Below are 23,741 nucleotides of genomic sequence, written 5' to 3'. Positions count from 1 at the left end.
TCACATCCTAGATTCCAAGTCTAGCCCAGCACAATGGGTTACTCTCAAGACTCCCCAAGGGGAGACTGGACCCAGGCTGTCCGGACAATGGACCGTACCTCCAGGGACGAGTCAAGGTCAGAGGAGTCCACACAGAGGTCCACCCTCAAGGAGTCTGAGGAATGGTGAAGAATCCAGAGATGGAATCCGGGAAACCGTAGAGAATTCTAGAGAGTGTGTTCCAAGGATATAAATTCTCTCTTCGGTCAAGAAGCACGAGGAAGCCAGCAGCATTTAATGAACAGACAGGCAGCGGGCCATCAGGCCCCACCAGCTCTTTCTGGGAATTTGGAGGGAGACGTTCTCTCTGCTTCGCCCCAATTTCCCAAAGGTGAGTTACTTCCCGGGGCTACCTACCCCTCGTTCCTCCTCTGCTCTCCCTACGCCTGCGGTTCTGACCCTAAGCCACCATTCTCATGCGTTCGGTACCAGCTCCCCGGTCCCGTCTCCTTACGGTGTCTTCTTGCCGTCGCCTCCATTTCTCGTCTTCTCCAGGGCACGTCACCCTTAGTCACGTCCTGACTTACATGCCCCTCCCACTCTGTCCGTACCTCTGCACACTCCTGTCCATGCCCTTTCTCCCCACTTGCCGTGTGCACTTGGCACTCTCCAATCTTTCCCCCACTGGGTCTACTCTGTGGCGTGCCCCGTTTCTTGGCCACACCCCCACCTGTTCTCATCTGGGGTCCATCTGTTCCAAACACTACTGTCCACACTCCCCACTCCTGGCCTCCAGCACGCTCAGCCCGCTGCTGCTGTCCCTGTCACCGCGCCACCAGCCATGAGGCTCTCTGCTCCCCAGGCCTCCGAGCTCCTCCAACCTCGCACTTGCTCACTGTGCTCTCATCGCTTGCTCTGAAGTCTTGGTATGTTCCCTCCTTCACCATCAGGCCCTCTCTTCCCTTCCTCTAGATTTCGGTCTCCAGGCTTCTTTCTTCCCTTCCCCCTGCTGCCCAGATCTCTGCTGCCTCCTAAATCTTCGGTCTACGGTACCTGTTCTTCTGAGTCTCCTTCCAGCCCGTCCATACGGTGCCACATTCCTGTCCAGAATGACCTGCTGGTCCTTCTCTCCACCATGACCACCTCCAGAAGTCCAAGGAGCTCCATGCCGTCCCACACACCTGAGTCTGCTTTACCTGCCTGGGACTCCGTGCTCCGTGCGCTACTGGCTTTAAAACTGGGGGCCCCGATTGGGCCTGTTGATCGCCCGGCACTGAGTGGCCATGGGGACGGGCTGGCAACCAGGTTGCTTAATCTTCAGTTACCACAGTGACGTGGTCCCTAAGAGGGCAGATGTTCTAGGCCAGAGGCCAAAGAGTCGGAAGACGGCCCCTTAAAGCATCAATGACTCTGGTCACAGGCCCAGGGGCGGGAGAACATCAGTTATGCCCACTGTTAGGAGTAAAGGGGCATTCTTGGTCTCTGGCCTCTACCACAGCTCCTCTCCCCGTCCAGCCAGGAAGCAGCCTTGAGGGGAACATCAAGTTCACCTTGTAGAGCAGAGCGACTCCACAGCAGCAAGAGAAGAAAGGTGTTCTGCCACCATGCATCAGTTTGCACCAAACGTGTGACCGTGAGCGTTTCAATCCCAGGGACCAAACCCGCCCTCGCACAGGGGCCTCTGTCTGAGAAATCAGGAGGCTCTGCAGCTCGTCCTTACCCAGCAGCCGGTCACCGCCCATCTGCCAGGCAGGACTGGCCCTTCTCAGAGCTGTCCCCACACCGAAGACGGGGTGCACAGGAAGCATTTTGACTTTGAGTAACCCAGTCGGTTGCCCTCAGGCTCCTCCCAAAGGAAATAGTTGGATTCTCACGGTCCTCCCTCCTGCTGTCTGTCAAGAGTCTAAGAAACAGTATTAGCAGAAGGCATAATGATGATAAAAGAATTTTTTTAAATTATTTATCTCATTTTATCATCAGCACTCTCTTAGATTGTGGAAAGAGTGACGACCGTGATCTTCCTTTTACAAAAGAAAAACCTTGATCAAGGACAGGCCGTGGCTGGCCCAAAGTCATCAGCCGGGAAGTAGCGGGGGCTGGGCTCTGCCACAGGCAGGCAGGTGTCCCCGGATGGTACCTGCTGAGAGACAGGGCACCCACGACACCGGTCTCGGACCTTCCCCGCAAGTCTCTTCCCTACCCTTACGATGGAGGGGAGGTGCCCCAGGGACAAGGAGGATGGGTGGGGGAAGGGCAGCACCCTAGATGGAGGGCAGCATCTAGTGAGGGTGAGCGAGCCCCCCAGCCCGTGGTCTCCCCCCAGTGGCTCATTCTCTCTCGAGTCACCAAAGGTCAAAGCAGAGGAAACCAACATCTAGATAAATGAGATGCTTTGCCCAAGGACAGCCAGCTGGTCTTCCACAGCGCTGCACCCAGCCCCAGGCTTGCTGACCTCTACTTCAGGGCTCTCCTTTTGCCACCATGGGGTCACCCCAACAGGGGTCTCTATACAGAGTGTGGGGAAGGGGACGGTATGTTTAGCCTTCAGTCGTCCCCGGAAACGGGACAACCAAAAGGATCAAGGAGCCTCGTCCTGGAATCACTGAGTGCTAAAAATGGAAAAAGACTTTTAAATAATTAAGTTTCATTTTTGACCTTATGTATTAGCTGAGTTTTTACCACGCGATCTTATTACTTTTATAAATTAAAAAAAAACTGGTTTGGAGATTAAATTGATAATGCTAAGTGGGTGAATGTTTGCTCTTTATTTTGTGTATTTCTGTAGTCTATAATTTTTGTCAACCCTCTCCATCTGTAATTACATAGATTAGTAAACTCGTGCCCATAGAAATTAAATTACTTATCCAATATTACAAAAATAGACTAACTGCTGTGGTCCACTTGGAAAAATACAGACTTCAAAGGCAGGATTGAGCAAGGTTGGAGTCCCAGTGCGTCAGCTTACTGCGTGGTGAGGAGCACCTAAACGAACCTCTCTGAGACTCGGATTGCCTGTTTATTTCAAAATGTGCACAAGTAATGCCTGCCTTCGGAGGCCACTACAAGGAATAAATGAGGGGAGGTGGCGAGAACCCCAGGGAGCCTCACGCCTGCAGTCTCCGTTTTCACGGAGACCGGGCTGTAGGCTCAAGGTCTCCCTTCCTCGGCGACTTCAGCCTCGCTTGTGCCGAAATGTTCTTGCTCAGGTCACTAACCGCTTCCTGGTCGTCAGGTTCAAGAGCGTCGCTTCACCTTTCTGCAGCATTTCGGGCCACACACATCTGTGTTCTCGAGAATATTCACTTCCCTGCTTCCCAAGGGCTCTCCTCCTATACCTTGGCTCCTCCTTCTCTGTCCCCCCCACCGGGCCCTCCCTCTCCTTCTTAAATACCCATGGCCCTAAGAGCAGAGGTTATCAGACCGCTGGCCCGACTGTCAGCAGCATTTTTATATTATTAAGTAGAAAAGAAGAGAAATGGCAGGACAGGATAGGGCAGAACAGAACAAGAAAGAGAACAGCAGAACGTATCAGCCTCTAAGAAGAGCGTGCATCATTTCCGGAATGTTCGTTCCAGTACTCCTACAGGTGTTTGTGTAGACTCTTGTGTTCTAAGTCACAAGAAAATAAATGAATTGATTTCTTCTGTGGGTTGTGGTCGAAAGCACTGCCCTAAAGTATGCGTGGCCTCTCTTCTCTTCTCCTGTCTCCCCGAATGATCTGAAACAGCACTGGCTGTGATGAGCCGAACATGCCCGTTTCCACACCTACGGCCAGACGCCTCACCTGACAGCCAGACTGGAATATTCTGTTGCCTAGACATAACACTCCCTTCATGACTCACGGGCATTTCGACGGTAAACTGTACAAATCTGAACTTACATTTCCTCGTAAATCCTCTGCTCTTTATGACCCCCTAATTTACTTCATGGTAGCACCATCCACCTACTCGCTTATTAATTAATTTATTCTGCAAATCCACGAATGTGTGCTATAGGCCACGACACGTGCTAGGCACTGGGAACACAAAGACGCGGAAGACGTCACATCTGTCCTCGATAAGGGCACGGTCAGAGACAGAAAACAAACAGAATCCCAAAACAAAGCTGCCCAACTGTGGAGACACGTCCAGCATGCTACGATACTAGAGAACGTGGGTCCGAAGGTCTGAGGAGGTTTGCCCGAGCCACGGACGTAAGCTGCACAAAGTCAGAACAGTTGTTCACCGGAGCAAGAGGAGAGGCGGGGCCAGGGCATGTGTGCGAGCACGTGCATACGTGTGTGTTGGGGACCCCGAGGAAGAAAGGCGTGCCAAGAAGAGAGGACAGCGTGATAAAGCTACACCTCACGCCTCGTTCCTGTGTGAGAAACCACAAGAAATGCGGAGTCACTGAAGCCCGGAGTCCCAGGCAGGGGGTGACAGCCCGTGGCTGGAAGACCAGATCGGAGAGACCTTCGTACATCATGTTAAAGGACTTCAATTATAATCCCGCAGAAGCCAGAGGCCGTGAAGGGTTTTAAGGAAGCGAGAACTGTGTTTTGGTGTGCATTTCACATAGATCATTCTGGATGCATGGGGTAGGCAATTTCGAGAGGACCCAGCCAGGAGGCTTCAAGGTAAGTTATCACAGAGGTCTGCACCCCAGCAAGAGAACTGGCTACACACAGTGAACTGAAGGGAGAAGACGAATTTGAGAGGAAACTATGAGGGAGATAGGCCGGTCATCCAGGGCGGGGTTCACCATGACGCCTTCGCACAAGTGCACGCTCAGGATTTCAGCAGCGGCTGTGATCAGCCTGTTCCCTCTCTGCAGCCCTGAGATGCACACACCCCCACCCCCACACCTCCACTCCCACCCGCACCCCCGTCTCCATTGCTGCTTCTGGCCCACTGCAGACAGCGCATCCTTCGAAGGCAGGGCTATTCGAGTATTTGATTATTTTTTTTTTATTTCTTTAACATTTATTTAAAGACAGAGAGAGAGAGACAGAGTGCAAGTGGGGTAGGGGGAGAGAGGGGGACACACAGAATCCGAATCAAGCTCCAGGCTCTGAGCTGTCAGCACAGATTCCAACACAGGGCTCAAACTCACGGACTTTGAGATCATGACCTGAGCAGAAGCTGGATGCTTAACTGACTGGGCTGCCCAGGCATCCCTGATTTTTAGTTTAATGTTTATTTATTTTTGAGAGAAAGAGACAGAGACAGAGCGTGAGCAGGGGAGGGGCAGAGAGAGAGGGAGACACAGAATCCGAAGCAGGCTCCAGGCTCTGAGCCCCGACGCGGGGCTCGAACCCACGAACTGCGAGATCATGACCTGAGCCAAAGTCGGAAGCTCAACCGACTGAGCCACCCAGGCACCCTAATGTTTTATATATTTTTGAGAGAGAGAGGGAGACACAGAACCCGAAGCAGGCTCCAGGCTCCGAGCTGTCAGCACAAAGCCTGACGCGGGGCTCGAACCCATGAACTGCGAGATCATGACCTGAGCCAAAGTCAGTTGCTTAACCCATGGAGCCACCCAGGCGCCCCTATGTGAGTACGTTAATAACCCCTCAGTTTTCTCTCTGCAAATGGCCCCTTCCCCTTCCACCTATCTGACACATGGCCAACAGAGCAGTGGTGATCTTTCTGGGAGGCAAAACCCCTTGATGATCCTCTGGAGCCCCGAGAAGACCCTGACGGCCATCTACAAGTCTGATTCCTGCCCCTCTTTCCAACCTCATTTATTACCATTCCCCACCCACCTCCAGCCTCATGTTGCACAATGCCAAAATACTTACAGTTCCGTAAAATTAAAAACACAAAAACCCCCCAACTGTTCTGGTTCCACACTGATAAGCCCAGGGATGCGCTGTTTCCTCTTTCTAGAATGCTCTTCCCTTCTCCCCACTCTCACATCTGCCTGGGGAGCCGCCCCTCCTCCTTGAAGAACCAGCCCAGTCACTTCCCTTTCTGTCTTCCCCATCTTCCCCGAGGCCCACCACTGCCCTAGCAGACTGGAGTGCACCCATCATCACACCGTTCCCGCCCTTGCACACGGGGCTCTTAAAGCACAGAGAGCGAGGGGCTGTGTCCTGCCGGGGCAGGCGGGGTGGGGGGCAGGGGGCGATGAGGAACTCCAGCCCCTTCTATCTTGTCAGTCTGAGCAGCATCTATCTTGCAGGTCCTAGCAGCTCAGTATACGTTTGCTGGGGGAAAATAAACAATTGCTAGAACAGGTCTCTGTCCTCCTGGCCCGGAGACTGTTCCAGAATACCACACTTCTTAATTTTTATAGTGGAAGAATTAGAAGGGAAGTCTTAGAAGGGGACCTGAGAGCTTGAGACTTTTTCTGCTGCTCTGCCTCCGGGTGGTGTGGAAACAGCCCACTTTCTCCAGGGCTCCAGTCTCTACACGCAGGGTCCTGAATATCCCCCACGAGATGGGTCCCAGAAGCTTAACCTCAACACAGCTTCAGCAAAACTAGTCTTCCTCCGTCCCCAAACACTGCACCCCATGAAGACTGCCCTTACTCCGCAACTGCTTTCCGTGGTTCAGCCTTTTCCAGGTCAGTCACTCACACCCCCAAACTGAGAGCAGGCCTTGCCCTTTCCCTCTATCGTTCCCCACAACCAACACCAGCCACGGCACCTCCTTCCTGTCCCGGTGCCGCCAGCCCAGCTCAGAGCTGCTGGATTTCATTCCTGGATTTCTATTGACATCGTTTCACAGATTTCCTTAGAAGAAGCTTTCCAAATAAATTGTTTTTACAGTGTTGTTTACTTTCGTCATCTCTGCATCCTGCGTGGGGCTCGAACTCGCGACCCTGGGGTCAAGAGTTGCACCCTCTTCTGAGTGAGCCAGCCGGGTGAGCCCCTAAAATCTGCTCACCACAGAAGCACACAGTCACTCTTGAAAAGTGAACTACATCATATAAATAATTATAGCCCCCCTCCCGTATGCCTTAAACCTCACGCCCACTGCAGAAATCATAGTTTTCCAAGCTGCATATGTATCTGAATAATAAAATCACTCATCAGATAGCTACCGTGTGCCAGGCTCTAGACGAAGCACTTCAAATAGATTCATTTATTTAAGCCTCACATTACACAACCCTAAGGGAAACGTACTATTATCATCCGCTCTACTGGCCACGCACAGAAAATAAAGTACTGAGAGGTTAAGCACCTTGTCCAAAGTCACACAGCCAGTAGCTAGCAATTCATATCCTTAAACACACATTTACGCGTAGACGAAATGGACCAGAGGCACGTATGTTGCTGTAGGCTTTTTTCCTGTTACACAAAAGGGGTAATAGCACGCGTCTTTTCTTGGTATTTTCACCTAACAATACATCTTGGTTATCTTTCCATGTTGGTATGTATAAATTTACCTCATTCTTTTTAACTGTTCTGTGTTATTACAGAGTACGGGCACAGTATAATTTATTTAACCAATTCACTATTGATGGGTACTTAGGATGTTTGCCATTTTTCACTACTGGAAACAATGGCATGATTCACATCCAGGCACATAAATTACGGCGCTCGTGTGTGACTAGACGTACAGCACAGATTTGTGGAAACGACACCGCCGGTATTTTAATTTTTAATTTTGATACATTCTGCCAAAACATCTCCAAGACAACTGTACCAATTTACAATTTCACTGACAATAAATGAATTTGCCTATTTCCCCAAACACTTGCCAACACTGGATATGATCCATCATTTTAATTTTTAACAATCGGACGGGCCTTTGATACTTTTTTAACAATCTCAGATCCCTTTGTTACTTTAACTTGTATTTCTCCAAATCCAAGTGCAGCTGACCGTTGTTCAGATGTTTACTGGATGACTGTATTTCTTCGGAAAATTCCCACTCATATCCTTTGCTAATGTTCTATTGGATTGTTTGCCTTTTTATGTGTATTTATTAGATACTTTGCATGTTACCGTGTAATACTTTGCTGTATGTATTGTAAATAAAATGTTTCCAGTCTGTCATTGACTTTTAAATTTTGTTCATGGTTTCTACAATTAATCTTTTTTTTTTTTTTAAGAAAAACTAAGCAGTGGGGCGCCTGGGTGGCGCAGTCGGTTAAGCGTCCGACTTCAGCCAGGTCACGATCTCGCGGTCCGTGAGTTCGAGCCCCGCGTCGGGCTCTGGGCTGATGGCTCAGAGCCTGGAGCCTGTTTCTGATTCTGTGTCTCCCTCTCTCTCTGCCCCTCCCCCGTTCATGCTCTATCTCTCTCTGTCCCAAAAAAATAAATAAACGTTGAAAAAAAAATTAAAAAAAAAAAAAAAAAAGAAAAACTAAGCAGTAAAACTTGTCAGTCCTTTCTTTCATGGAGTCTGGGTTCTTCGTCTGGCTTGGGCATGTCTTTGCCACTCCGAGAGTAAACATATTTTTCTTGTGTTTTAGCAATGTCCTTTGGTTTGGTTTGCTTATAAAATTCAGTACTTCCATCCAGCTGAAATTTATTTTTGTATACGGTGTGAGGGAGGGCTCGACCTACCCCATCCCAACTTGCAAACAGATAACTGATTATTCTAACACCACTCATTGAAACAGCCCAACCCTCATTGATTAGAAGCGTAGTATATGATGTACTGTATGATTCTTCATACACTAAATTTCCACATTAGTTTGTGACCATGCTCCCTCTCCTATTCCATCAGACCATTTGTATACTCCTGGGAAATACTTCAATGTTTTCATTGCTGTCATTTTAAAGTCACTTAGCATAGCTGGAAAACCGTCTCTCCATCCTCCCCAACCTCCCGAACCCTATGTGTTTAAAAAAAAAATTGTGGTTATTCTTGATTTTTCTTTTCTAAAGGAATGTTAGGATTGATGGGGCAAGTCCCATAAAAGTAAAATACTGGGACTTAGCATGGGACTGCGCTGAATTTGCAGATGACGAGGGAGAAAAAAATCTACACCTTTGTTGTTTTGAATCTGAGGACTAATCTTTATTTTTTTTTATTATTTTTTTCAACGTTTATTTATTTTTGGGACAGAGAGAGACAGAGTATGAACGGGGGAGGGGCAGAGAGAGAGGGAGACACAGAATCGGAAACAGGCTCCAGGCTCCGAGCCGTCAGCACAGGGCCCGACGTGGGGCTCGAACTCCCGGACCGCGAGATCGTGACCTGGCTGAAGTCGGACGCTTAACCGACTGCGCCACCCAGGCACCCCACTTCAGCCAGGTCACGATCTCGCGGTCCGTGAGTTCGAGCCCCACGTCGGGCTCTGGGCTGATGGCTCAGAGCCTGGAGCCTGTTTCCGATTCTGTGTCTCCCTCTCTCTCTGCCCCTCCCCCGTTCATGCTCTGTCTCTCTCTGTCCCAAAAATAAAGAAATGTTGAAAAAAAGAAATTTAAAATAAATAAATAAATACCAACTCAATCACATAACATCCTGCCACAAAACTGTTCTCACTGACATTGGGAGAAAGATAAGACTCTTCGGTATCTGATATGCAAGTCCCACCCTCTCAAATCTAGTTTAGGGCCAGGTCACCAAATGCATTTCTCCCTTTAGTCTCACCCACAAAGTTTTTCAAACAGAACAGCGCACTTACTGTATCCTGAACCCTCCGTCCCCCTCGCCAGACAAGCTACGCGATTCGAAGGCGGTAGCCCACAGACCCTTTGTTTTCTTGTCTTCACACCATAGTCCTGGCGCTCTGGGTCTATCCAAGGTGCCCCATTACCCCGGGCAACGCAAGAGTAGTTGCATTTTCCTCCACTGACTTAAAGAGATCCGAATTTAAGGGCACAAAAGAGGGGAGATCTATGATTCAACGCCCTCCGGAAACATACTGCTCTCAGCACCCGTGGGTCAGAGAACCTGCCGTCGGGCAAAGCAACAGACTGTGGGACCGGAAGCCTGACGAGGCCTTGCTGGCACACAAGCCCTCACCGCGGCTCCCCCAGAGCCTCTTACAGATGGGCCGCGTACTCGAAGGCACGTGGAAAGAACCGAGACAACATCACCTGACCAGAGAGGGCTGAGATTAGCCTCGGATGTGTTTGATGCGTGTGTCTGAAACACGGAGGGCAGAGGAGCCACTTTGGGCCCAGACGCCGGGAAGAGGCTGCATTACGGCAAAGCGACCACACCGAGGGAGCAGAGGATCGGGAATGGCCAGGGGTCAGGGTGGCCACACGAGGGCAGCAGAGAGCTGGCGAGACAGCCGCGCGGGGAAGCGCCATCAAGGAATGGGAAAGGGAAAATCCCGCCCCAGGTAGCACTTTGTATTGAGTCAAGGGGCACCGGCCAAGAATGTACGGCCCAGCCAGGCAGGTGGACAAAGCCCCTCACACGTCTGCTCCGGGGTGAAGGGGGCACAGGGAAAGGTAACTTACGTGTACTGAGTTCTCAGGAGCTTCACACGAATGTCCTCCCCCTTCGCCACAAGCCGGCAGGACAGTCCACGGTAGGTCTAACGCGTAGCAAATGAAAACCCTGGTCTCAGAGAAAGGAGGTGCCCAGCTGGTCCACCCTCAAGCACAGGCGAGCCCGGCTTCCAAACCCGTGCTTCTGCCCTTCCTGCACTGTCTCTTCAGTGAGCCAGGGACGGCTCCTAGAACTTGCTTAACTCTCCTAGAGCAGGACACGCAGTCACTCCTGGCCCATCGTAGTCTGTCCCAACACTAGCCGGGGCTCCCAGGAACGGAGTGAGAATATACCCTAAGTGCATCTGCCCCCATTTCTGGCTCAGCCACAGGAGCAGCAGCAGCAGCCGTGGTCAGCCTGACACATGTCCATATGTGCACCAGGGGACAGCCGCCCACAGGGCATCTGGGGGCAAGTCTGGTGTCGCCTGGGGAGGCAACACTGCTCTCACCATAGCAAGCTCTGACCAAGGGCTGACCAAGATATTAGGACCAAAATGGACCACACGTGACCAGGAATGAGCCAAAGAGACAGTCTGAAACCAAGAACAGCAGAAAAAGCTACAAAAGAGCTAGGAATAGCCTCTCACGTTGGACTCACAGCCATCAGGCATGGCCTCATTCACCTACGAGGACCCGTTCGGAACCCAAGTTATCTAAGGAAAAAGGATCAGAGAAGAGGTTCCAATGAAAAAAGAACTGGCAGGAGGTTAGGAGTGAGGACACGTTCATACCTGACACCCAGGAGGTTGAGGGGCGGTTGACGGACAGTCTCTGGGCCTCCAGAGGCTGGTGAAGAGGGAGAGATACCTTCTTCTGCGAACCAGAAGGAAACACTTTAAGTGGCAGAGGGAGATCTACTCTGGGCCGAAGGAAAAAGTTCTTGATTGCAAAACTCAGAGCGTAAAACCAAAGACTCTCAGCGTGATGAGACCGTTCTCTTCCATGCATTTAGTCAAGCGTTTCTTAAGCACCTATTACGTGCCAGACATTGTCAAGTGCGATATCCTTTGGCCGCTGGCAAAACAACTTTGCTCCAAGCTGACAGAGCCTCCTCCCTGCTTGGAGATTCTGTCCACAGAAGAAGCGGCACGGGGGACAGAGACAAACCAAAGATGCATTATTAAGATGGAAACCGAACACGATAGGTGGTCACGAGGCAGCGGGAAGGCCCCTCTGGGGAGGTAACACGGAGGCTAATGTGTGCCAGCAGGAGCAGTTTCGCACAGCGCACAGAGGCAAGGCTCCAGCTCGGGAGGGGGCGGCCAGCGCAGAGGTCGGGGGTGTTAGAGACAGATACTCTGGCCGGGGGGACCCGGTGTGGCCAGGAGGCTACAGGGGGTCAGAAAGACAGGACAGGACAGGACAGGGGCTTTGCAAACAAGGTTAGCAGTCGCTGCAGAGGAAGAGTCAAGAAAACCACTTATTGAAAAACTCAGGTATTTTCTGCTTTTTACACACCTGCCTTCTAATGAGCCACTGACACGTAGGGTTCCCTCACGAGTCGGCGAGGAGACACGGGCTGTGGCGTGTGGTTTCTCGGGGCCGTCGGGGTCTAGGCACCATCTGGGGACACTCGTTAATAGCAAGGCGGGCAATCTTCGTTGTGAAGTTGCAGACCCAGAATCTCCCGGGCCCCTGCGGTATTTTTCACAGGCGGATATACGGGCTTGCTGGAATGCGCGGGCACTTTGGGGCCACGCCTGCGTTAAGATCTCAGCTCTGCCTGTTCATGTGTGGCTCAAAGGAGGTCACCACATTCCCCGAGCCTCCTCGTTCTCATCTGTAAAACAGGAATCATAACGACCGACAAGTCGTGCGTGCGAACGAAATGATCCAGCACATGCCAAGTGTTGGACACATAGCAAGCACTCCGTGAACGTCGAGTGAACAAGTGTGTGCATGAATATAGGAACTCCATGCATGAATTAAAAGCTAAATATACATGTTCGCTCTTTGCAACGCTCGCTCTTTTGAGTCTGCAATGTTCTCTACCACCAGCAGAGAGCCCAGGATCTCAGGGAGCGGAGGTGGGGTCCTGGGCAGATACCGGCCTCCACACTCTGCCTCCTACTTAGCCTTTCTTCTCTCTTCTCTGTTCCACTGGCCTAGCTATTCTGAACCACCACTACCCCCGACTCCTTCCGCCCCTCCCCTCCCCTAAAATATAAAATAACTCACTCGGCTTTTCTTCCCCTCCAGTCTGCCCTGAAGATGACCCCCCCCCCCCAGCTGGTTGCTAGGGAGACGGTCCGAGTAACAGGTGCCACTGAGGTTGGTCCGTTGACCAACCCTTCTCAGTTGGCCCAGGACTTTCCCAATCTTGACACTGCAAGTTCCGGAAGGTGCCTCCGTCCCTGGCAGGCCAGGCCAGCTGGTCACCGTACTTACCCCTTCCTCTACACAACCGAAAGGTGCCGTGCTTCACGGCACTGTCCACACAGCGTACGGACGGCTGGGTCCTACAGTAGTGTTCTGGGTGTTATCTCTAGCCTGCCCACAGCATCAGACAAGCCCACACTCAGTGGGTCCTACTCGATGTCATGGTGCTGTATCTGTGCTGCCCACAAGGGTCAGGCTTCTGAGTCCAACGATGTGCACCCTCCAGTCCATCCATCCACCACTGCCAGAGTTATCGCTCTAAAATGCAAATATCGCTGACATTTCCCCGCTTGAAACCCTCCGATGGCTCCTCGTCTGCAGAATTGGGAACACTCTCTGGCATACATTCCTTGAACGATCCAGCGACAGCGGGCCGTGCTGCTTCTGCCTTTCCTGCTTTCGCATCCACCGCCCCCTCTTTTGCTAAGGCCTCCGTCCTTTTTACACCTGGTCAACTCCTCGTCCTTCCTTAAGGTCTCCCACAGATGTACTCTCTGCCTCTCCTGGGGTTCTGCTGGGCCACATATGGGACGGCACCATAGTATTTATCCCAGGGTGTAGCAATTATGTGTTTACACGCCGATCTTCCCTACTGGACTCTGAGTTCCTTAAAGGTTAGCTTCCTACTTGCTCATCTCAAGAGCCCAGCACCAAACACTGACATTTTGTTATAGCATTTTTTAACATTCACTCCTATCTTATGATTCTAAAAAGCAAACCATTACTGTCAGACTGGTCTTAATTATCAAGTATTTTGCATCCCTGGATACGCTCCGTTCCCTGATTTTTGCATTTTTCCCCACAGTAAAATGACGCTCAAAAATTGGGTGGAAATTGGACATGGGGTGAGAACATCTACCGATCATTCTATTTGGTGATTGAGAAAAATAAAACCTGGGGGTTTACAGACTGTTTTTTTTTTTTTTTTTTTTTTTTTATAGACTGCAGCAAAACAGCTGGGTCAAAACACCCGATTTCAACTAGCATTGTGCGTTGGACGTAAAAAAACCCAAGAAACTACAAATGAATGAAGGAAGGAAGGAAGGATCAGGGAGTTCTCTCCTTGGACATATGGTTTTTTGTGTTCTTATAGCCAAGCACCGCTGTCCACCAGGGGTGAGCAGAAATTGACAACACTCTTGTTTCATTTTGTTTGTATTAACAAATAGGCCAGAGAGCCACTACTCAGAAATTTTCTAGAACTCCTCTTTGAGGAAGCAACATATTAGTCAACCTGGAAGTCATTTACTCTGACTTCCCAGCCAAGTCCTGTTTTCGTATTACCCGATGTGAACCTCCACTTACCCATAAGACTTGGATCCTAAGACATTCGGCTATTTTCAAAATTAAAAGCCATCCTCCAAGGATGAAAATTTTCCACAACTGAATATACCCAAAAGGATGAGGCAAGCTCTCAAGTCAATTCCAAGAATTACAAAAATGTATCTTGAAGAAGTGGATGGAAATATGTTGCATGCCTATTAGAATCCTTCACCTTCTTTTGGACACATTGTGTCTTCGTGAACACATACAGAACTGCAGGGGATATGCCGGCGAAATGTGGTTATATACATGTATACACGGCTGGAGAAAAGATGGTTTATCAAGCCTATGTGTTTATAAATACATCATTAAGCCTATGTGTTTATCAATACATCACTTCAGCTAAATTCAGTAGAATCAACAGAGGTTCTACTATTTTCCTGTTTCTACACTAAGCACTGAGAATAACAAGATTCATGAACTATCATTCCTGCCCTCAAAGAGCTCCCAGTTGGCGAAGGAAAACATACTGACAAACCATGGCAACCCACAACGTAACAGTGGGGGTTGGGACGGGACGGGGGGTGGGGGGTGGGCGGAGGTGGTGGTTTATATCGCACATACTGATAGCACCTAGCAAGGAGTGATTATCTCTGGCTAGGAAACTTCACAGAGGTGGTGGCACCTAATCAAAGTTTGGATAGATAAACCCCAGCCCTGAATGAGATGGGCAATCCAGGTATAGGAAATAGTATGTGCAAAGGCACTGAGGCCTGAAACGACATAGCGTGTTTGGGAAATTACAAGCCATTTAATATTGCTGGGGCACAGAAAAAAGGACAAGGAGGCTGAGACATTTGTTGCCGAAGCTGCAGATACCCGTGTAACCGAAAATACGTATTTTTGTTTGCAGATGATTCTGTGTGTCTACTGTGTCTCTGACATACATCAATCAGCCCGTCGCTGAAGCAACAGTGGCACACACATTTACGGCGTGATTTTATTTTGGCCTGAATTTATCACAGAAACCGTCCCCGGTTTCGGCTCCTACTTGTCCAGCCCGATTATGCACACCTTGCACTCGTCCCCCTCTGTGCGCCAGTTGTCCTGCTCTGTCTCCCCTTGCGCTGCCTCCCCCCAGATCCTTCCGAGTCCTCCTACTGTCTCTCGGGTCGGCCTCGTCTCTTAATACCAAGCAATGCCTCCTCCTTCCTGCAGGGAGGGAGCTCGCATGACCTCTTCTGAAACAAGCCTCCGGGCTAAGTCCAGGAGCTAAACACAGAGGCTCTGGAGTAAGACAAACCAGGTTCCGAAACCCGGGTCTCTCAGCCAAGTCTCTGTGCTCTTGGGCCAGTCACTTGGCTTCTCCAGGCTTTATCTCCACCTGAGGCTCAGATACGACTGCACTTGTGCGTTCAGGGTAATGCACGCTGCCCAGAACGTTTGGGAACACCAAAAGGAATACTAAATAGAAAGAACTTCGTGTAGCACCTGGAGCATGGTTGCCCTTTTAACAGTCGCTGTTAATCATAAATTCAAATTGTCTAGTGATTCTCATGCCTAAGTCATATGCATACACAGGGCGATTTCATGGGTAGGTATTGACCTTGACTTTGTCTGTTATTCTGATATGCTGTGGGAGGCAGGGCTGCTGGACAAATTCAATGCCAACAACGTCCCCGCCGCCTGAGGTTGGGGGGTGGGGTGGAATTCAGCAAGTCTGGGAAGGAAAAGGAGGCTTTTCTTTTCAGTTTGTTTCTTTCTATAGTTTGATTATTTTAACTTTATAAATACACTAATGTTTTAAGTGTTGGTGGGGTTTCTGGGCAGGGAGATTTGGACTTCTTGTTGCTTTATTTGGTTTCCATTTTGTATCACTAAATACAAAAAACAAAACAAAACAAAACAAAAAAAAACCCACCTCAACTAATAATCCAAGAAACGCAGTATCTTAGAAGTCATTTGAGAGGCGCCCAGGTGGCTCAGTCAGTTAAGTGTCCGACTTCGGCTCAGGTCGTGATCTCACAGTTCGTGGGTTTGAGCCCCGCACGGGGCTCTGTGCTGACAGCTCGGAGCCTGGAGCCTGCTTCGGATTCCGTGTCCCCCTCTCTCTGCCCCTCCCCCACTGGCACTCCGTGTCTCTCAAAGATAAACATTTTTAAAAAGTCTTAAAAAGGAAGTGATTCGAGTCTGATTGTTTAGTCGGGATTTTAGGAAAGGGATGATCAGAACGCATTCGTTGCCAGAAAGGGCGATGAGCACAGGTTTTAAGGGCAAGAGGACCTTAAACAGTGGATGTGGACCCATTGTTAACAAACGACATAATCTCGTTATACCTTTGTCTCCTCATGTGTGTGAGGCAGCTGATAATTCCAACCACACGAGGGTATTTCCAGAACCTCGATCAGCTACTGGGCGTGTAAAGGACCCAGTGCAAACTGTGGCAAACGACAGGTTCTCGAACGGCCCCTGTGACCATTACTATTAGGTGCGTGTTGCTGTCCTCACTGCTGGGCTCTTAACAGGTTAGAATAAAGATGCTGCTTCAAATTGACAATTAACTTGGGGTTGGTATTAGGATTAATAGTTAGAGTCTGTAATAGATTAGGGTTAGGATTGAAATTAGAACTCAATTAAGGTTAGAATGAAAACGTACACCGAGGTTATTATGGAGGATGGGGTTAATTAAAACTGGATAATGGAAGCGGAAAACAGTATGAGGAGCACTGGTTTAGCTGGGTGGAAAATTAAGAAGAAAAGCAACGCGGAAACCCACGTGGAGTTTACGGAAAAAGGAAAAGTCATAACGACAAGAAGGATTCGCAGGGCAGAACCGAGCCCGGCCCGGTCTTCCGAGGGGCTTCCCACAGGTGCGGTCGCCCCCTCTTGGTGAGTACCTAGTATCCACCCCACTCGGCTGAGGCCCCCTCCCGTCCCATAGCAGGAGCAGGAGCAGCAAGCAGCGTGGGGAAAGGAATGTCTGGGGCCCACGCAGCTGCGGCCAGCCCAGCGCGGGTCCAGCCTCACATTCCACACCCCCAGCTCCCCAGGCCGTTGCTGAGTGGACGGGGGCATCGAGGAGCCAGAACCCGCCTTCGCTCCACCCTCCTTCCCTGCTTCCCCTCCGGTGTCCGCTGTAGCGACCAGCTCTTCAGTCCCACAGACAACCCACTCCACGCTTTGCGCGAGTCTCTTAGAAGTGCATGTTGTGTGTCACGGCGTCTCCGAGTGGAAAGTCACCGTACGATCGCAGTCCAGCATGGATGCTTCGACTTTACCTCTTTACGTGACGGGGATCGTCCTGGTAGGTCAGTCTTGCTCTGTGAAACTCTGCTCCCAGTGAAGGGGAGCCTGTGAGCTGCGGGGCTGTGCATTGCACAAAGGACATTAAAATGATTGCAGGCAAGGCGTGGTTCCCAACGGAGACATCCACATCTGCAGGAGAAACTACCCTTCTGCTCAGACGCACGGGACTGGACAACTCCTCAATTCGTATACCGCTCGGAAGGACTGACCATGAGTCTCCTCGTTCCTCCAGCCCCCGAGGGCCCTGTCTGCCTCCTCTGTCCAACATGGGTAGCCCCTTTTCTGCACAGCTGTGTGAATGCAGGAAGTCCCTAAACTTCTCCGGGCCTTCCCTTCCTCATCCGTTCACCAAGGGGCATGAAGTAGGTAATCTGGAAGGTCGCTTACAACTCTCACACTCTTGCATCCTACGATTCCAAAAGCCAATGACCGCTTCGTATTCCCAGGGCCTAAAGCGCTGCCACACTGATACCGATGATGCAGAAAAGGGGAAAGGAGCCAGTGGGAAAAGACGGTTGCATTCTCATTCGCTACCTCTTCCTACCGTCTCCAAAACGGCTCTCTTCCTACCCTTGGTCTTCATCCCACGCGGTTACGGTAGAGGGTGGGGCCAGACCAACAGCCGTTAGAGAATTAAGTGAGGACAGGCAGACGGGGATCGGGGATCGCGGTGGAGAACCAGATGGAAAAGACGATTAGTTGGAGGCGCTTGGGAACTAATCCCCTATCCTGCCGTCCCCATCCCGCGCCCGTCCCCTGTCACTCCTGCGACACTAACCTGTCCTCTCTTAAGCCCAGCCAGATGATCTATCTCTAAGGCTTCTCCTAGCCGCAAAGATAATACTCTTTAGCCATCAAGACCCTTTAACCAGGAGAGCCTGATCCTTCCCTCCGAAGCCCCATTCTCTCTGAAAGCACAGCCACTCCTTTCTTTCTCTCTGTACGACTCAACTCATGCCAACCTGGCCCCACCACCATCTGAAAGACCAGGCTCCCTTCCTGGCCTCTCCTCGCTCTTGCATTCTGGTCTGCACAGGCTTCAACCCCACTCCTCTCCGTCGTCATCTCACAGAGGCTTTTAAGATGTCAGGGAGTCACTGAAATAGGAAAGCAAGCAAGTCAGACAGCCCGTGATAGCCCCAAACTTCTGCAAGTAAGTCTAACTAACTCAGGAAACATGCAAGAGGCAGGCACAGCTCTTCCCCCAGATCACAGAGAGATTCTAGAAACAGAAAAACAGTGGGACAGCGTTCTGACCACCTTGAAGGATCTTCCCAGAGAATATGCACTGGCCTCTCTATCATCGACTAACATTTATATGGAGCTTTACCAGTTACAAAGCACTTCCCACATCCTTGTCCTTGAATTACTAGGTGACAGACATCTAAGTCCATCACAGAGGGCTGGGAATGCCCATCTGAGAGGAGGAAAGATTACCCAAACATTAAGGATTAGCATGGTGAGGCACAGTGACCAGTGCAGAAAAGGGACTGACATCGGAGTTAGAAGACATGTACTCATGGTCTCACGGGACCAGAAGACACTTCAGAGATCCCATCGCCCCTTAACCTAACCACCACTGTATTTTCTACTGACGACTGGCAGTATGGCCTTGGGAGGTAGTTAATCCACCTTGGACCTCTGTTGCACCTGTACAAGAAGGGGTTGGACCAAATATTTTTACAGAACCCTAATGTATCTAAAACTCTTTGATTCAGAGAGTCTAAAATTTAGGAATATCCCCGAAGCTAAGGCTGAGCAACGCTGACTTCGAGGGGCCTCTGTCTGAGATGCACCAAGACCCTTCCAGAGACACTCAGGTCACAAAGAATACGGCCAACCCCAGGGACGTGGGCCTCTCTTCACCAAGCATGAACCCCCTGCCTCTCTCACCCATTCTATATATTGGCCTCAGGGACAAGAGCCACACTAGCCACTGAGGCATTGCTCCTGAAGGGGGCATCTTCCTGAGGGTCTGCAGATCAGACCATTCACCCAGGAACCTGACTGACTAAAACTTGAGAAGGAAGGGCACGGTCCTCTGAAAGATTAAGAAAAAAGAACAAATATTGGGAGGAAGGGGAGGACAGAGAGGATGAAGCGGGGCGGGGAGGGGGGACGCTCCCAGTTGCTTTGTAGATGGCTCGGTTGGGCAAGAGTCTGAAGTGAAATCAGGTGTCAGAGGGGGAGTCACTTCCCGGACAGGGGATTGAGGGACTGGTGGCCTGGAGGTTTGCAGGAAGAAGCCTTTCAAGGGAAATTGCCCCGGGGCCGCACACTGTTGCTGGACAGAGGACTAGGGGCTCTCGGGTCAGAGGAACTAGGGACGTGTGTGTTTGGGAGAACGGTCAGGGTAACCGGCTACCCAAAGGGAGATGTCGCTGGGCACGCTGTTGACAGGGGATCCCCGGTCGCCAAAAGAGGGAGGGCGGGGCGGGAGGATCTCGGGCCGGTGGGCACGCCCTTGCCCGGGCCTGCAGTGGCCGCTCTCGCCAGCTGGCCCAAGGCCCTGCCCGGCTCCCCTCCCTCCGCCCCAAGCCTAAGAGGGGCGCGCGCAGGGTCCCACTGCTGAGCCAGCTCCCTCCCCGGGCTCCCCACCCGCGCCGGGCTGGCGGAGCTCCCGGGGGAGAAGGTGGAAGGCACCACGAGGGCGCGGAGGGGGTGCGGGAGGCGGGGGGAGTGGGGAATGCGGCAGCTTGGCCCCCCCGCGACCGGCCCAGCCCCCCGCCGCCCCCCCTCCACCTCCAGCCGAATGGTTCGCTCCGAGCGCCCTATTTAATCCCCGCGACTGCAGCAGCGCCCGGCTCCCTCCCGGTCCCCGCCTCGGCCCCGGGCTCCGAAGCGGCTCGGGGGCGCCCGGTCGGCCAGCGTCGTCGCCCACCGCCTGCCCAGCCCCCCGCCCCCGGGGACCCAGGCTCGCCAGCGCGCGCAGCGGGGAGCCGGCCGGGACGCGCCATGGGGGGCCCCTCCGCCCTGCCCCTGCTACTGCTCCTCGCCAGCTGCGGGGCGCCCGGCGGGGCCAACCTCTCCCAGGACGGTGAGTTGGGGGTGGGGGCGCCGGGGCGGGGGCTCCGATCGCGGCGGGGGCGGGGGCGGGGGCGGGGGGGGGCAGCCTGTGGGCTTTGTCTGGAAGCGGGGGGTTCGGGTCGCCGCCGCCGCCGCCGCCGTTGTAGCCGGGCGGGTCCGTCCGGGCATCCGTGCCGCTGTGCACCTGCCGTCCGCCTGGCGATGTGCGCCTCGCGATGTGCGTGTGCACCGGGCCCGGGCGGCTCGCGGCCGCCCCGGGTCTGGCCGTGCCGCTGCCCGTGTGCGTGTGTCTGGGTGTGCGCGTCTGTGTTGGTGTCTGCCTGTGCGTTTGTGTGTCAGTATCTGTGTGTATGTCTGTGTCAGTGTGTGTTGGGGGCGGAGTGAGATCTGTCGCCGTTTCGGTCCGGGCGTGTGTCGGGGTTTGTGTATGTCTGGAGGGGCTGGGGAGCCGGTGCAGCCCCCCCCCCCAACTGCTGTATGCAAACATCGCTGCCCCCCCCGCCCGCCCCCACCCGCGGCGCAGCTCCGAGTGGGCAGGGAAGGGTCCTGGGTGAGGCTGCCGAGGGGGGCGTGGGCAAGGAAGGGGGGGGGCTTCTCCTTGGAGCAAAACAACAACACAGGGCGGGGGGGGGGGGGCAGCCAGGATGGCAGTGTCCCTAGCGGTGGCAGCAGCTGGGAAAAGAAGCCCAGACAGGAGCGGAGGAGGTGGGGGAAGGTTGGGCAAAAGGAAGCATCAAGATATTTGGGAAGGAGGATGCCCAGAAAACCCAAGGCTGTCCTGGGCTAAGCACGGATCTTCCCAGATTTGGGGTGGGGTAGCTCGCCCGGCCCACTTTGCCCCAGGTGGGAACTCCAGCCTGCTCGGGTTTGTAAGGGTAAGAGACAAGGGAGAGAGTGGGGGGAGCAGGGAGGCGGGGCCAGGGTGAGGGGACTTGGGGAAGAGCCCCTCCCGCCCAGGACCCGGCTATGTAGGTCAGCGCTGTGGGGGCCCCCTCAGCTTTCTTAAAGACAGCTGACGGTTCATGGGGTGGCAGGGGACAGTTTGTGGGGAGCCCAGGAAGGGAGCCACGGCTCACAGCCTCAGGTCCCCGGAGGTGGGAGGGCAGGCAGTGGAGGGACTAACGGAATGCATCCTCAGACCAGTCAGAGGAGGGCTGGGCTGCGGTAGGGGGGAGAGGGGACGGGACCTCTGCGGAGCACAGGGATGTGGGGAGAGTGAGGGGGAGGGTGGTGGCTATGCCCGGCCAGATGCCAACGAAAAACAGAGAGAACCGCAGGGGAGGAGAAAGGGGAGGCGGCTCCTGGGCTGTGGACCCAGTGGCCAGCAGGGATGGGCACAGGGCCAGGGCGGGGCGGGGGTGGAGAGGGGAGGGGTTGAAGCTGGGGAGGATGATGTAAAGAATTTCATCTGAAGAAAACAGGCGAGCAGCCTGGGTGCTGGAGGAATCACTCCGTCTCCCCTGACCTCCGCTCTCAGGCCTGTCTGGGTCATGATAAAGGAGCTTCGGCCAGCCGGCGTGAGCACCCTGGGGGTCCATTCCCTAGGGCTGGCTGACTCCTTCCACCAGGTACCCATCAACACCCTGAAGGGAGTCACCACTGAGACAGCAGCCCCTCCCCTGGGCGGAATCCCCCTTCCCCAGAGGACCACCCTGAGGACCCTACTGGCTGAGGAGGTGAGGGGGGGTGGTCCCAAGGGCCAGCCGGGTGTATGTGCCCCAAGAAGGATCCTCTTCTAGGCCTTGACTTCCAGCTGCAGCCCCCGCCTTTTCATCCCGCTAGCTGCGTTCACCATAGACAGTGTGACCCAAACTGCACCTGCTGGGCAGTGGGGACTGACGGCCCCAGGCTGGGACCTAAACAGAAAGGAGTCACCCCAGAAAGCTGGGAGCACTCCAGCTCTAGGATGTAAACACTGGAGAACAGAGTAAATCTATATCCTAGCCAAGTCTCTCTTCACCAACCACACGATTTCGTCTTGGCCCTCGATTTGGGGGCCCAGCCCTCACCCAGATGTAAGGTTGAGAGGAAGAGAAATCCTCTGTCCTCGTATTTATGAACATTTCCTAGCAGTGCTTGAGGGGGAAGAGGGGAAGGCACTAACTTTAGAATGGAGAATTTCCAGAGGAGAGGTTGGGAAGTCAGGGATGGGTGGGGAGGGAGGTCTGTTCCCGAGGAACAGTCAAATCGAGCCTCATTTTCCTCGCAGAGCATTATCTGCCTCGATAATGGACATCCGTTTGGTGTGCAACATCTCAGGACTTACTGGTGTGGAAGACACACAGCCACACACGATCTTTATCTAAATGAATTCCGCCTCTTAGTTTCCAGACCTAAGAAGGGCCTAAGAAGCTCTGATGTGGGAGGTGGGAGCACAGATTTGATGCCCATGGATGGTGGTCTGGATGGCCATTCTGACCAGGGTCATGCCAAAGATGTGCCCAGTGCCCCTGATGTGGCCTGGGTCCCCTGGCAGGGAGCCAGGCAGTACATAGCTTCCCGGATAATGTTTGCCCCGAACAAGGAGATGCGGTGTGAAAGTTTAAGGACAAGACACCCTAATACACTAATGTCTGAGTAGTCAAGGGTGTGTGTGGAGTGGCTCCTTCCATGCAGAAAGAAAACAGACCTGATGTGCGGCTGGGGTATATAACTCCCTAGGGTACAGCATCAGGTTTTTAGGGTTCCTAAAGCTGAACGGGGACTGAGAGGCTACAGAAGGGCAGCAGACGATCTCTGAACCTGACCGTGCGTGCTGTGGCTAGAGGCCCAGGGCCACTTTGGACATTCGGTTTCCCACCTGCTCCTTCCTTCTCACATTCCTCCACTAGCACTGGTAGAGGCTGGCAATTCCAGGTTTGCTGGATGCGACACCTGTGAACTTCATGTGTCCTGTGCTGAGCTCTGGTAAGCTCAATGTTCAACACTGTGCACAGCCTTCCTTGGGTTCTTCCTTGCCAACTTACTTCCAGCACCCTGTGAGTTGACCTAGCATAGAGCGGATGGGTGGACAGCCTGCTTTGCTTCAGCTCATAGCAATTCAACCTTGTCCCGCACTGCCCCATACATGAATATCTTTCCCTTTCCAATGACCTTCCGTCCACTGCCATCCATTCTTCGGCCCCCTGGCCAGGTGCCCAGTGGAGAGCTCGTGCCCAATGTGCCAAGAAGTCCAGCAGGCACTCACTCTAGAGCTGCCCACGGGTCTGCCTGGCAGGCCCCTACCGTCCTGCATCTTCCTTCTTGCAGCTGTAACTGTTCTGTTCCCATGCTCTTCCTGGTTGCAACTCCAGCCCTCGGGAAGGACAGATGTGCTCTTCCTGGCACAGAGAAGTTGAGGCCTTCAGAAAGACCCCGGTACAGCAGAACTTAGCTAACTCCTGTCTGACCAGGGCCCCAA

The 23,741-nt window shown here is 52.7% G+C and overlaps 1 protein-coding gene and 1 long non-coding RNA gene across 3 annotated transcripts in view; one reads left to right on the top strand and one right to left on the bottom strand.

The window, feature by feature from the left end:
• Positions 1-9,368: 9,368 nt before the first annotated feature.
• LOC125155332 (uncharacterized) lies at positions 9,369-13,147 on the bottom strand. The gene is made up of 4 exons (XR_007148148.1): positions 12,755-13,147; positions 11,825-12,146; positions 11,098-11,179; positions 9,369-10,410 (listed from the first exon to the last, which is right to left on the bottom strand). It is a non-coding gene; the product is annotated as an uncharacterized LOC125155332 (long non-coding RNA).
• A 6,984-nt stretch (positions 13,148-20,131) lies between these two features.
• Positions 20,132-23,741, top strand: part of CADM3 (cell adhesion molecule 3) — a 29,249-nt gene continuing 25,639 nt past the window's right edge. For both annotated transcript variants that reach the window (XM_047840566.1, XM_047840565.1), the window contains exon 1: positions 20,132-20,351. In XM_047840566.1, the coding sequence (XP_047696522.1) occupies positions 20,270-20,351 (82 nt within the window). In that variant the 5' untranslated portion in view covers positions 20,132-20,269. The remainder of the gene's footprint in view (positions 20,352-23,741) is intronic.

Source organism: Prionailurus viverrinus, chromosome F1, assembly GCF_022837055.1.
Source record: "Prionailurus viverrinus isolate Anna chromosome F1, UM_Priviv_1.0, whole genome shotgun sequence".
NCBI classification, from domain to species: Eukaryota; Metazoa; Chordata; class Mammalia; order Carnivora; family Felidae; genus Prionailurus; species Prionailurus viverrinus.
The sequence above is the reverse complement of the archived record's forward strand: the minus strand, read 5'-3'. Positions and strand labels throughout refer to the sequence as shown.